Source organism: Anguilla anguilla, chromosome 7 (assembly GCF_013347855.1).
Source record: "Anguilla anguilla isolate fAngAng1 chromosome 7, fAngAng1.pri, whole genome shotgun sequence".
Lineage (NCBI taxonomy): Eukaryota > Metazoa > Chordata > Actinopteri > Anguilliformes > Anguillidae > Anguilla > Anguilla anguilla.
Window position 1 is genome coordinate 49,598,008 of NC_049207.1, and position 13,733 is coordinate 49,611,740.

The 13,733-nt window shown below is 44.0% G+C and overlaps 1 protein-coding gene across 5 annotated transcripts in view; it reads left to right on the top strand.

Annotated features, from left to right (window-relative positions):
* LOC118231985 (Kv channel-interacting protein 4-like) overlaps positions 1-13,733 on the top strand; it is a 159,576-nt gene that overhangs the window by 114,550 nt on the left and 31,293 nt on the right. Inside the window, exon 1 of one of the 5 annotated variants that reach the window (XM_035426468.1) lies at positions 3,058-3,228. The exons of the other annotated variants lie outside the window; for them this stretch is intronic. Coding sequence (XP_035282359.1) covers positions 3,117-3,228 — 112 coding nt within the window. The 5' untranslated portion in view covers positions 3,058-3,116. Of the gene's footprint in view, positions 1-3,057; positions 3,229-13,733 lie in introns of those variants that run through there. 5 annotated transcript variants of the gene reach the window in all.

Genomic DNA, 13,733 nt, shown 5'->3' on the forward strand with positions numbered 1-13,733 from the left:
AGACAAAGGCCAACATCTAACCTGTAGTTTATCTGAACTTTTATGCTTCTTGAGGATGTGTGCTTATTGTTTAGTGTCATTGTCATTGAAACGTGATGCACTGGCACTCTGAAATCATACACTAACCTTTTAACAGCGTGTGATGCAGTAACCAGTTTACCAGCAAGGATCTCACTGTGGATTGTGCTTTCAGGCTTGTATGAGGTCAAAAACAAAGGTCTGCACATGTCACGAATCCCATATTGGCTTTTCATGTTGAACATTTTTAAGAGCAAAAGTATGATTAATATAACAAAGTTTTGTGAATGAGGTCCAATGATTGGCTCAAATCAGTGAGATTGGTTTCGCGAAGCCTCAACATCTTATCATTACTATATATAGCCTTGCGAGCATGACCTGTGATTTGTTCTTTGCCGATTCATTTGCCCGGGATTGCATTGAATCTGAAGTTTATCAGTCTCAGGGCACTTTTTTCCCCAACTCCAATCGGCCCGTGTGAAGAGGGGCCATTCAAAAGCCGTTCTAACCGTTCAGCACCCAGAAAGCCATTTCTTAAATTACGCCGGTAAGAACCAAAAGGCTATTTGAGATGAGAAAGATGAGCCCGGAGACCGTACACACTTGACAGAAGCAGAGGTATTGAACGGTGCTTGAGAGCGAGTGAGTTTGCCTCAGACATCCGCAGAGACCAAACGCAATAACAGAAGTGTGATTACCGGGGGAGAGATCGAGAGCGCGGGAACATCATTGCGCACTGCACGAGTGGTCGTCCATTTTGGATGACGCGTACTCGAAGATCTGTTATTTCAGAAACCTTTTCCAGTTTTCCAAGCGAGAGAATTGTAAGCTCAAGAAGATAAGGTCACAGTAAGCCATGGAGGTGCAGTTGATTGCAGTGCTTTATGGCAAGTCCAGCGTACGCTGTGTGTCAGCCTGGACCGACCACTCTAGAGAACGCTTCCTCACATTCTTCAGAAACCGTGCGAGCGCGTGAGCGCGTCTGGGTGTGTTGACGCCATATTCCCAAATCAAATCATTTAAGAGGCACGCGGCTTCGAAAATGAAATGTGTTCGGAGTGCAGCGATCGGACTCTATCTGGAACATGCATCCCCAGGGCAAGTCTTTAATTTTATTAAGAGGAACACAATGTTTTGTGTGCAAGAAGCACACCTCCTGTGTTAGGTTTCATGTTGCCGCTCTAAAATTTCTGTTCATGCTAGGCCATCGATATATTTCTCTCCAATTTTAGGGAAAAAAATAAAATTAATATTTTGTGCAGTGCAGTGTTGAGGGTGATACCATCACAGTTTAATTAGTCTTTTTAGCCCATCTCTGCTTTTGGCTTGCATGCTTCCCTCTGCTCCCGGCTGTTTGTGATGGAAACTGCAGTCCCCTGTCACTCCAGCAGGGGGCCCTATGTCAGCAGCATTCGGGCAAATGGGGCTTTCAGGGAGCTTTTGAAAAGCAGCCAGTCCTCCGGGCAAGACTGACTGGAACAAGACAGCTGGTGAAGTTTTGTGCTCCTTGAACTGCAATCAGTTCAGCGTGCTGGACATATTCTGTCTGAACCAATTGAATTGATGATGGCATTTGAAATGGACTGCATTGACAGAACTGTTGAATATATTTATAATGCTAGTGTATATATCCAAGCCCTGCAGGCTGTAAACTATTAGATGTATTGGACATTTTGTTCTCGGTTCATTAGGTTTACTGTAAGTTTTTACTGTAGTGACATGTCATGTCACCTTGGCTACTGTAGGAAAATGCCCTCATTAATATTAGATTAAGACATTCATCTGCTGTCATACACTAGCTGTTTGCATGACGGTATCTTTTACACATTATAGCATCCGTAATATAATGCAAGGATCTTCTTCCCCTCGAGGATTAATTTTTGAGGACCCTCTGGGGGGCAGGGGGATCAGTACAGCACATACACATGTTTACGTCCCCCCCCCCCCCACAGATAATCGGTTTTACGCCCGAGTCTCGCATTGGGACGCCGCAGCGAAAGCGCTTTAATTGCCTCGCATAGCGCTGTAACATATGTTAAGGGGGCGTGGTGTGGCCCCCCCAGCGCTCGCAGCGGCTGGCTGGCCTCGGGTTTCTGCGGGTCCCACAGACAGGCGTTCGCCCCCCCCCCCCCCCCCCCCCGTCTGTGGCTGTTCCACCGTGTCCCTGATCTGCCTGTCAGCTGTGCACAGGAGCCGTAAGAGTGCTCTCTGGGACCGGTGTGTGAGGGGCTGGAGGGGAGGTGTGTGTGTGTGTGTGAGGGAGAGGGGGGGAGAGAGAGAGAGAGACAGAATGGGTGTGAGAGAGAAAGGGTGTATGTGATGTGTGTGTGTGTGAGAGAGAAAGAACCTGTATGTATGTGAGGGGAGAGAGAGAGAGAAAGAAAGTGTGTGTGTGTTTGAGAGGTAGACAGAGAGAAAAAGAGAGAATGGGTGAGAGAGTGAGAAATAAAGGGTGTTTGTGAGAGAGAAGAGGTTTGTGTGTGTGTGTGTGTGAAAAAGAGAGAGAAAGAAAGAAAGGGTGTGTGTGTGAGAGGGAGAGAGAAAAGGTGTGTGTGTTTGTGTGTGTGTTTCCGCTTGACCGACAGAGACAAGCCTCTTGCTCTCGCGCAGGTTCCTGTCTCTCTCTCTCTCTCTCTCTCTCTCTCTCTCTCTCTCTCTCTCTCTCTCTCCTCCTCCTCCTCCTCCTCCCCCTGGTCGCCCTCCTCCTCACTGTGGGAGTGAGAATGCTCTCCAAACTGACAGAAAAGTCTCTCTCCGGTGGAGACGCGCTGCCTCCTCGCTCTTTTCCGGAGGATCCCGGGTCAGCCGAGCGTCCGCCGCTCGTATCGCGCAGCGCCAGCTCCCCGTCGCCGTGCGCCGTGTCCGACCCCGGCCCCGCGGCGGGACGTCCGAGCGGGGGCCCCGTCCACGCACCCCTGGTTCTGGGGGGAGGAGGAGGAGTAGGAGGAGGAGGAGGTGGGGGAGCGGAGCGCTGGGCTCCGGCTCAGTCTCCGGCGGCAGGGGTGGCTCCGGAGGCGGGGGCGGAGGTGGAGGTGGAGTGGGAGGGCCGGAACGCCAGCGGCGGGCCGGGGGGCTGGGACGGCGCTCACGCCGGGACCATGCTCAACGCCGTCTGGGAGACGGAGGGCCTGCAGACCGTGGGGATCGTGGTCATCGTCTGCGCCTCCCTCAAGCTCCTCCACTTGCTGGGACTTATCAACTTCTCCGAAGGTAAGGGGAGGTGGGGGACCTGGAGCTGCCGGGCTGAGCGCCTCCTCCTTTGTGAACTTTCAGCGGGAGGCGTCTGGCGGTCGGAGCGTTCGGACCGGGGCAGGAGCCGCGTTTGAGCCGTTACCGTGACGAGAGAGGTGGGGGGAGGGGTTACAGCTGCTCATGGGGCGACGGTGTCTGCGTACGGCTCGTTCTGTTCGCTTGTTCGGCTTCGTTATTTAGTTCTACAGTTTTTCTTCTCCCGCTTTTGTGTTTCAGTGTTTTTTTTCTTTTTGTTGGACTGGGCTATGTCTTTTTTTTTTTTTAACAAGTTTCCAAATGACTTTCAATTTTGGGAGATACATTTAAAAAAACTCATAATACTTTCAGTAATAACCGTGAGCATAGTCTGATAGAGGTTGCCTGCCTCTGTTTATCTGGTCAGTGTGCGTGTGCGTGTGTGTGTCTGAGAGAGTATGTGATTGATTGTGTGTTTGTGAGACTGTGTTTCTCCCCCTCGTCTCTTCAGCGATTCTCGTGACTCCCTAATATGAATACGTTATGACCGTCATAAATTGCCTTTACGACTAAGCCAAACTAGTTTAATGTCTGAGATTTTTAGGGCATTTGTTCGCAACGTCACAGTGAAAAGGCTAGAAAAACGGCTCCAGTGAGCATCTGAGAAGTTTGAACCGAATCTTCAGAAGTGGGACTTTGAAATATCTGGGGTTATTATTCGCTGGGAGTCTGTGGTAGTGTCAGATATGGCTGTGTGTTCATTAAACAGAAACTGCAGCAGTGCTACAGCCTGCCTCGCTGTCGGTGGCTGGGCACTTATGCATTCTGGGTAAATGTAATATTTGTGTGCTTCAGTTTATATTCTTTACCCATCTGTTTACCGAACTGAATGGGTTATTAATGCCACTATTAATGCTCAGGTGCACAGGTGGTCTCTGCTGTGTAAACCCTATTATAATGACTGGTGGTGGGGAGAAGTTTGGAAGTGAAATTAGCCTACCCGCTGCTCAGTGAGTGTATAAAGGCTAATGCCTTTGCTTCTTTTCTTGGTCTCACAAAGCCGAACTGCACGTGATGAATTGTGGGATATTCAGACCTCCTGCCTGGAACAGTGCTCTACCATGTTGTTCCATGATCACTTAGTGAATGTGTTTACCATTTAAAATAGGTTGTGGCTTTGGCCGTTATTGACCTAGGTCAAAGATACTCAAATCAGGCCAGTATTGCTGCTGATTTTCTTTTCTACCTCATAGTTAATTGATAAATACCATTGATTGGTCGGAGATTTAACTCACCTGGTATGTCAAGTTTAAATCAGACCGTGACTAGAGTGGAGGAGTGAAATCCAGCAGTATTACTGGCCTGGAGGGTCAGGTTTGAGCATCCCTGGGGATGGCGTGTTGGGCGCATGCTGACCCTGTGTGGTCGACGGTCTCTTCTCATTGCCGTCTATGGCCCGGCCGCAGGGCTAAAATGCAGACCGGCAGCGCTGAAATTCCTGCTTACTGTGCGGAAGGCGATTAACATGCACTGCTGACTGGGGTCTCCACGGTAAAAACTAATCACCACGTCGCCAAAGATAAATATTTCCCACCGCACACAGACCTTATTAAGGGACTCGGGGAATAGGAAGCCACATTGCCAAATGAAACCTGGTATCGGCTGCCGAAAGAGTAGAAAGGAAACATGCACACGCTTAGATCAGAGGTGCCCAAATCTGGCCCCAGAGGAACTCCGGCCCGAAAGCTGTCCAACTGCCGTTATCTTGCTAACGGGCTCAGCGTGGGGGGTAGTGCTTCTGTTGGTACACTTACAGTGGGAGGTTCAAATCGGTTAATTAGTTTGTTGAATTAATTTGGTAAATAAGGCTGATTGAAAAGAGAACTTGACCATCTAAATACACTCCACCCACTAGTCTGTCTGCTTTATATCTTTGTATTGACGATTTGTCCCACTGTGTCTTGTGTGAAGATGTGTTGCCTAAATATTCAGTCTTAGTGACTGGGATGGGGGTTGCTTACACAGTGAAGTGGGCTTCCTCTTCCTCCCCTCCGCACACACACACACACACACTCTTGTCTCCCGACCTTTTGGTTGTCGGAGGGATGACAGGAGCAGGATTGAGTGATCAACTTTCGCAAGCCCTCACACCTCTGTGTGCCTTTGCTTGTGATTGATTGATTGATTGTTTGATTGATTGGTTAATCGATCGGCTTGTTTACCCACTTTGGGCCACGTCTGCCTTTTATGGTAATGAGCAGAACCCCCAGAGGCACACTCTGGCAGCGTGCTTCCCCCCCCCAGGGGTGAGTTCACGGTGTGTGTTCAGGTGTGTAACACCGGTATCCCCGTCGCTTTGACCTGTCAGGGAGCGTTAAATCGAGAGGTCCGCCGCTCGGGAAGCGTTCAGTAATTCGATGCAGACGCTCTAGTGTTACTCAAGGATCAAAACCTCAGCCTCAGAGTCTCGGTGCTAGCGAGCGCCATGCTTTATTAATGTGGGCAGTGTGTACTGTGCCGGTTTTATTCCACAATGGAGACAGTCGACAGGTGTTGGCAGAGGCACCGTTTGAGCTTTAAAGCCACTGGAGGTTTGGATCGAGTGTCTGTGTCACCGAGACGGGGGGTCACACGGGTTTGCGTTCATTTGAGAACGCACCCCCAGGTCAAATCACAACCGGGCCTGGTCAAATGCGGCATTTGAAACGCTTACGGACTTTAGGTGCTGGTTAAATTTCAAAAGCGCCTGCTCCTGCAGGGCCAAATCCTTTCAAGGACACGTGTAACCTATTAAAATGTATGTTTGTAAAAGAAGAATTTTGACCTGCAGGAATATTACTGACAGGTTAAAGGGGTGAATTAGTTCAGGTAAGGTTCCAAACACAGAGCACTGCACATTTTGTAGCGCGTTCTCAAGAACTGCACCATAGACGTTAATCCCCCTGCGTAATGCATATGATGTCATCAGTCTCATACAGGCCTGTGTGGTCCTCGTATGGTTCAGCCAGGGCACGTAGAAAGTGCTGTGTGTGTGTGATTGGTCATGTGAATGGGGTGTACTTCATGACATGCCTCCCCACTGTAAAGAGTGATCATTAAAAGCTATAGAAAATGCAATCAATTTATTATTAATATTTTAGGAGATTAGGTGTAAAGTTTGCATTGTAGTTTTACTGGGAATTGCTGAAAATTCACACATTTTATCTTCAATATCCGTCTTCACCGAACAAAACGATTTGACTGTTTTCTGCATCTATGCAAAAGGCCGATACAACACTGACACCATTTAATTTTTATATCCGTCTGGCCGGCTGGACCAACTGGCTGTTTACTGCCTCCATGAAATGATCTAAATGAATTTGAGATGCTAATCTGTGGCCAGCCTTTAGCCTGCTGTATATTACTGCTGTGGAAGAACACCAGTTAACCTGCCAAGCTTCTCTGGTTCTCTTTCCGGATGAAGCCGTTCACCTCGTCCAGTAAAACACCTGGACGGTACATTCATCTTTATAACTGCTTTATAACTGCATCGTAACTGCTTTATAACTGCTTTATAATGACCCTTCGGAGACTATCCTTTTCACTCATGAGCGCAGCGCTAAAAGTGATTTTAAACCTTTGGAAGCGGAAGAACGGTCTAGAAACCTCAACAGTGCCTTAATGCTCCCGCGTTTACTATTGTGAAGTTTTTATGTCTGGAAAATGGTTGTGTACGATTTTTCTTAAGTAACTGCTTTTGCATTCGACGGAAAGGCGGTAAGCCTTAACATTTGCCGACTCTCCTTCAAATCCCAGCTGAAATTACGCTGGACCATCGAGAGCAGAATGCCCTTTTTTTCCCCCTGCTCTTCTGAGAGACGTCCCCTTCAAGGGAAAATGTCGTCCTTTATTTAATTCACTCGAGGTAAACAGCCGCTCGTCGCTTTCATTAGGGGATGTCGAAATTGGGCTGGGCGTCAGGACCTCACACAGGGGTGCCTCGGGGGACCCCATGAAAGGAAGTGATTGGCGTGACCTTTGCTCGCGCGCTGCCCCTCAGCTCTCATTTGCCAAAATCCGGCCAGAAGACTGCGGGAGGAGGAGGAGGCGGGGGAGGAAGAACAATTGGCTGCACAAGGGCTCTCCCATCAATACAGATTAGAGGAAAAGGCACAGAACTGCCAATCAATTGTGAGAGAGAGAGAGAGAACATGACTGAATGGATCATTCATTTTTGATAATTGACATACAGTAGTACAGATGAGTGCTGGCTTCTAAAATTTGAATAAATGTTGAGGGGTGGGGTGGGGCTGCTAAGAGAAAAAAACAAATTGTTGCCTTGGTTTAAAACATACAAACCTCAGTTTAAAATGGTAGCAGTTCCACTGTCCAGGCTGCTGGAAAGCCAGAACGGGCTCCCTCATTAATTGGTCCTTAGTGTGCGTCTCTGTGTCTCCTGTCTGGTCTGTGTTGGCTGGAGAGTTGTGCTGGAACAGCAGGGTGGCGAAGCCTGATGTTTATCCACCTATGTATTAAAGCTGCTCTTTCAGGAACCAGAGTCCAACTGTTGGTGTACTACTTACACAGCAAAATGTCCAGTGTTAATTCAACTCTGACAGAGCTCATGAGAGTCCAGCTGGAATCATGCACACACTGTTAAGTGTTGATTTAACACGGAATATTTTACTGTGTATTCCTGGCTTTTGCTGATCTGTTTGTGTAGTGTTATAGTTGGGATGACAGTGTGATGGGTGATGTGTCTTCCGTTCATGGAGTTTCAGCACAGCCGTGACCTGAGCACGTCTTGTGTCCTGGAGATGGAAAGTTTGTCGCCGCAGATGCTGGGAGAAAATCCAGTCACAATTTTCATAATTTAGGCGTTTTGGCAGGCGCCCGCAACCCGAAAAATGCTTTCAGAGGGTACATTCGACATGCATGTGAAACCTCCACTAGAGCTAGAGACCAGAAATAAGGGGGGTGAAGTCAGTGCCGTGCCAGAGGTTGTGCTGTGAAACAAAGGAAAAGAAACACTCTGTTCAGATTCATTTTTTACTGGCTTCGGTGCACACAGGTTGCTCCACGTTGCACATCTGTGTACCGCATAGGAAATTTTAGCCTTGATTTATCGCGGGTGTTAGAGGGTTTTTCGGAGGGTAGGCGATAATGAAGCCCTAAACAAATGCGATGTTGGGCTGTGGCCTGGAAGCCAAGGTAATTGCACACCTGTAGGCCACACAGATAAAACGGCACAATACTCCACCCCTCCGAAATTCACAGCGCTCGTTATTCACGATGTTACCCACAGCGATCCTTACCAGAGCGCCTGACACAAATGTGCACTGGTGAAAAATGGCCCAATAAACACTGAATCAGTGAGTAGATTCATGAAGATTATTGTATATTTCTTAGCTTTCGTTTGTTCATTTTAATATTCAGAGTGAATAAACTCCAACACCCCCCCACCCCCCCTTTACACACTCTCTCACACACACACACACACACACACAATTTTACAACAGAATATAATACTTTTTGTAAGGTTCTTTAACACATCGAATTTCAAACCACTGTCATAATCTCTCTACATTATTCCTACTGTAACAAATTTAGCCAATGGCAGCCAGTGTGCATCCAAATTACCATTATGTGATAAACTGTGAATGCGAGTCTAAGCTGATTTTTTCAGTCTCTTCATATCCCCTTGCATTTTCTCTCTTAAATCTTAAGTCAAGACCGTGTTCTTTGATGATTTTAGCTTGAGGCTTCTAGCTTCTCTGTGTGGTTTATTTTGTCAAGACAATATGAAAATCCGCTTGATCGCCAGTTTAAGTATAATTAGGTGCCTAAGTGAGCAAGAATCCCAAAAAATGTTTTTTCATAATTATTCATAAAGAATACCAATTCTAATGAATTATATATATGAATAGCTGACATTTTTGAAGTGCTGACATGATGTTTTTTGTTTTTCGTTTTGCCCAAAGACATGCAACTGGCAAAATGCTCGTTTTCAGAGGTGTTTTTTGAGATTAGCATTTTCTTAAGCGATGACTTTTAGTTGGATTAGTCTCTCTATCAGTCTTGCAGTGGTGTGTGCAATTCAATTAACCTTTTGCAATTTCAGATGCAATAATCTTTAAATGCAAGTGGAAATTCTGAGTTTTAATTGAGTCTACTTCGTTAAATTGATTTTTTTTTTTTTTTGCTTCAATGTTTTCATTATATGACACATGTAATACTGGGAATCTACTGGTCACTAGAAGACATGATAATTGTCTTTCATAAACCCGAGAACTGACCAACAAACAAAATAAAACTCAAGTTCCGCATTACATTCTAAAAGTAGACCAAAACTATCAAATTTCTAATTCTCCATTAACTAACCCCAACATGCACAAAATGTATTTATTTTTTCTAACTCTACGTTGTTTGGATTAGAGAACTGGCATTTAAGGGCACACAGTCTGGAGTTCGCTTCATAAACAGGTGGCTTTCAGCCACACAATGCACATTACTCGCCTTATGGTGATAAATTTGTATATACTAGTATAGGTACCTATGACCATAACAAGATATGGAATATATACATATTTTTTCAGGGTCTCAACTTAGGGTTAGGGTTATGAAAACGATAAGTCTGAGGGTCGAGGCAAGTTTACGGCTGTGTTCAGCAGGTTAAAGAAAGGTTAGGACATTGGTTCTTTTTTGATTTTGGACAAGTCAAAAATTTTGTATATACTAGTATAGGTACCTATGACCATAACAAGATAGGGAATATATACATATTTTTTCAGGGAAAACATTTTTTTTTTAAGGCCTCAAATATATTTTTTAGCATTTGTACTATGGAATTCACAGTCTTGACTTAGTTTTTCCACAATTTTAAATGAGTAATCACATGTTTTCAAAAGTTCCTATGGCTTCAATTACGTTTTAGGGCTCAACTTAGGGTTAGGGTTATGAAAACGGTAAGTCTGAGGGTCGAGGCAAGTTTACGGCTGTGTTCAGCAGGTTAAAGAAAGGTTAGGACATTGGTTCTTTTTTGATTTTGGACGAGTCAAAAATTTTGTATATACTAGTATAGGTACCTATGACCATAACAAGATAGGGAATATATACATATTTTTTCAGGGAAAACATTTTTTTTTTAAGGCCTCAAATATATTTTTTAGCATTTGTACTATGGAATTCACAGTCTTGACTTAGTTTTTCCACAATTTTAAATGAGTAATCACATGTTTTCAAAAGTTCCTATGGCTTCAATTACGTTTTAGGGCTCAACTTAGGGTTAGGGTTATGAAAACGATAAGTCTGAGGGTCGAGGCAAGTTTACGGCTGTGTTCAGCAGGTTAAAGAAAGGTTAGGACATTGGTTCTTTTTTGATTTTGGACGAGTCAAAAATTTTGCATATACTAGTATAGTACCTATGACCATAACAAGATAGGGAATATATACATATTTTTTCAGGGAAAACATTTTTTTTTTAAGGCCTCAAATATATTTTTTAGCATTTGTACTATGGAATTCACAGTCTTGACTTAGTTTTTCCACAATTTTAAATGAGTAATCACGTGTTTTCAAAAGTTCCCATGGCTTCAATTATGTTTTAGGTCTCAACTTAGGGTTAGGGTTATGAAAACGGTAAGTCTGAGGGTCGAGGCAAGTTTGCGGCTGTGTTCAGCAGGTTAAAGAAAGGTTAGGACATTGGTTCTTTTTTGATTTTGGACGAGTCAAAAATTTTGTATATACTAGTATAGGTACCTATGACCATAACAAGATAGGGAATATATACATATTTTTTCAGGGAAAACATTTTTTTTTTAAGGCCTCAAATATATTTTTTAGCATTTGTACTATGGAATTCACAGTCTTGACTTAGTTTTTCCACAATTTTAAATGAGTAATCACGTGTTTTCAAAAGTTCCCATGGCTTCAATTATGTTTTAGGTCTCAATTTAGGGTTAGGATTATGAAAACGGTAAGTCTGAGGGTCGAGGCAAGTTTGCGGCTGTGTTCAGCAGGTTAAAGAAAGGTTAGGACATTGGTTCTTTTTTGATTTTGGACGAGTCAAAAAATTTTGTATATACTAGTATAGGTACCTATGACCATAACAAGATAGGGAATATATACATATTTTTTCAGGGAAAACATTTTTTTTTTTTAAGGCCTCAAATATATTTTTTAGCATTTGTACTATGGAATTCACAGTCTTGACTTAGTTTTTCCACAATTTTAAATGAGTAATCACATGTTTTCAAAAGTTCCTATGGCTTCAATTACGTTTTAGGGCTCAACTTAGGGTTAGGGTTATGAAAACGGTAAGTCTGAGGGTCGAGGCAAGTTTACGGCTGTGTTCAGCAGGTTAAAGAAAGGTTAGGACATTGGTTCTTTTTTGATTTTGGACGAGTCAAAAATTTTGTATATACTAGTATAGGTACCTATGACCATAACAAGATAGGGAATATATACATATTTTTTCAGGGAAAACATTTTTTTTTTAAGGCCTCAAATATATTTTTTAGCATTTGTACTATGGAATTCACAGTCTTGACTTAGTTTTTCCACAATTTTAAATGAGTAATCATATGTTTTCAAAAGTGACTTTGCATGGCTAAGAGTTGCGTTTGCTTGTAAATAAAACGCAGCAAATCCTCTTAAAGGTGCAGTATGTAAGTTCCAGTAAGGTCATATTGAGCACTGAAAAGTAGGGAGAGGAGTGTTGCACATCTTGTTGCATTCATAAGTGGGAAAAAAAGACATAACATCATCATAATGAATGTAAACAATGAACATAGCCATAGTTATTATTTATTGCTGGGAGCAAGCATGATATGATTGGCAAAAATGATTGAGTTTGATGTAGTGTTGCTGGCTTGGTAGCGGTAGAGTTGCCGCTGGCTGGCTGCTGTAATAAAGCTAAAAAAAAGCAAGAAAGTTAGCAATACTGCACAGCCAAACTTTATTTTTAATTGAATATGGTTTTTGCTACACCACATTTCACCCATGACGTTTGTCAGTGAAGCAGTTGCAAGTAAATAAGTTGCCTAGCTAGTAGCCGCATAGCTATGTGATTTAGTTCCGTTTGCATCCATGACTGACATCATTCCAGTCCCGCCAGCAGGGTCAGCTGGCCTCAAGGGGCCAGTGCTGCAGTGTGAGTCTGAAAATAAGGCAGCAGTGGCTATATGATGAATAAAGGTTTTCTTCAGCTGTGCTGTCCCTGAAGTGATTTTGAGTGGTACTGTAGTGTAGCATGTGAGGTGAGGTAAATGTGTGCATTTATAATGAGGTTTTATGTTTTATGCTTAGTGTACTGTAGGTGGCATTCACCCCTCACCCCCACCCCAACCCCAATCTTGTTTGAAGAATACCGACAAAGTTTACTTTCCAAATGTTCCTTCACTTTTCTTGGTTATTAATAATGATATAGCCATCTTCCATCTTTTTTTTTTTTAAAGGAGTGACAAAAACAAACAAAAACCTAAACAGACCAGACCGAAATAAAGACAAAAAGACCAGAAATAATTGCGCCCGACTGCCTGGCATTTTTCGAAACGCCGAAGAAAACTTCCCAAACTCCTGTTGCCGTCCTGTCTGCCGGGCTGGCGTGTGCTTGCTCAGATGGTGCCATAAGGTCCATTTCAGCTCATTCTTGGTCTCCGTGGGGGATTTCCAGGGACGGGGAGAGCCATGCTGCAGCAGCTGCTGTTATTCGGGCCGTTTATAAAGGCCTGGACTCCACTGGTGAAAGCGCCACCGACTCCACTGGTGTTGTTGTTCGCCTAATTAATGCAAGAATTTTAAAGTTTTTTTTATTTTATTTTGAAAGACAGGTTGTTCAGCATCCAGTAGGGACTAGACAGTCCAAATAGCATAAAGCATCCTAATCTAGCGTTTAGGGATGGGAACATTCTAGTAAACAATAAAAATAATGGACCGCAACAGCGGGGCCAGCTCTACAAACGCAAATGTTTGTGACTGACTGAGTGAGTGATGAAGTTACACCATTGGTCAGCCGAGTTATGAAGTTTACACCATTGGTCGGCCGGATCACGTGTGTTAGGTCCAGCCATATACTAAGTTTTGACCTGGTCTTGTTTTAATATGGTTCGCTAGGCACACTAGTGTTTTCAGCATGCAAGTGCAGAATCAGACCCTCTAATAGATTATTTCACAAAATGCTTCCCTTTGCAAGAGGCTGGAATGCCACTTCAGATGTGTGGGCACGACTCTTCTCCAAAAATCACTTTCCCTGGTAAGACAACCTGTTGCTGGAAGAATCTACAGTCGTGTGCAATCCCTTAAACCAATTTCCTTGGAAGATGAATGGTTTCCCCATGTGAATAATTGCTCTATGCAAAGCAGCCACATTTATTTGATCATTCTTGGAAACTTTGAACATTAATTGATTTCCTAAAGCTCTACGATGAGTGCAATATTTCATCTGCTTAGCGTCTCTCACCCGCGCAGTAATAGACAACCTGACTGATCCACTTCCTGTGATAGGTGTGCAATTTAAGCTGTAATTACCG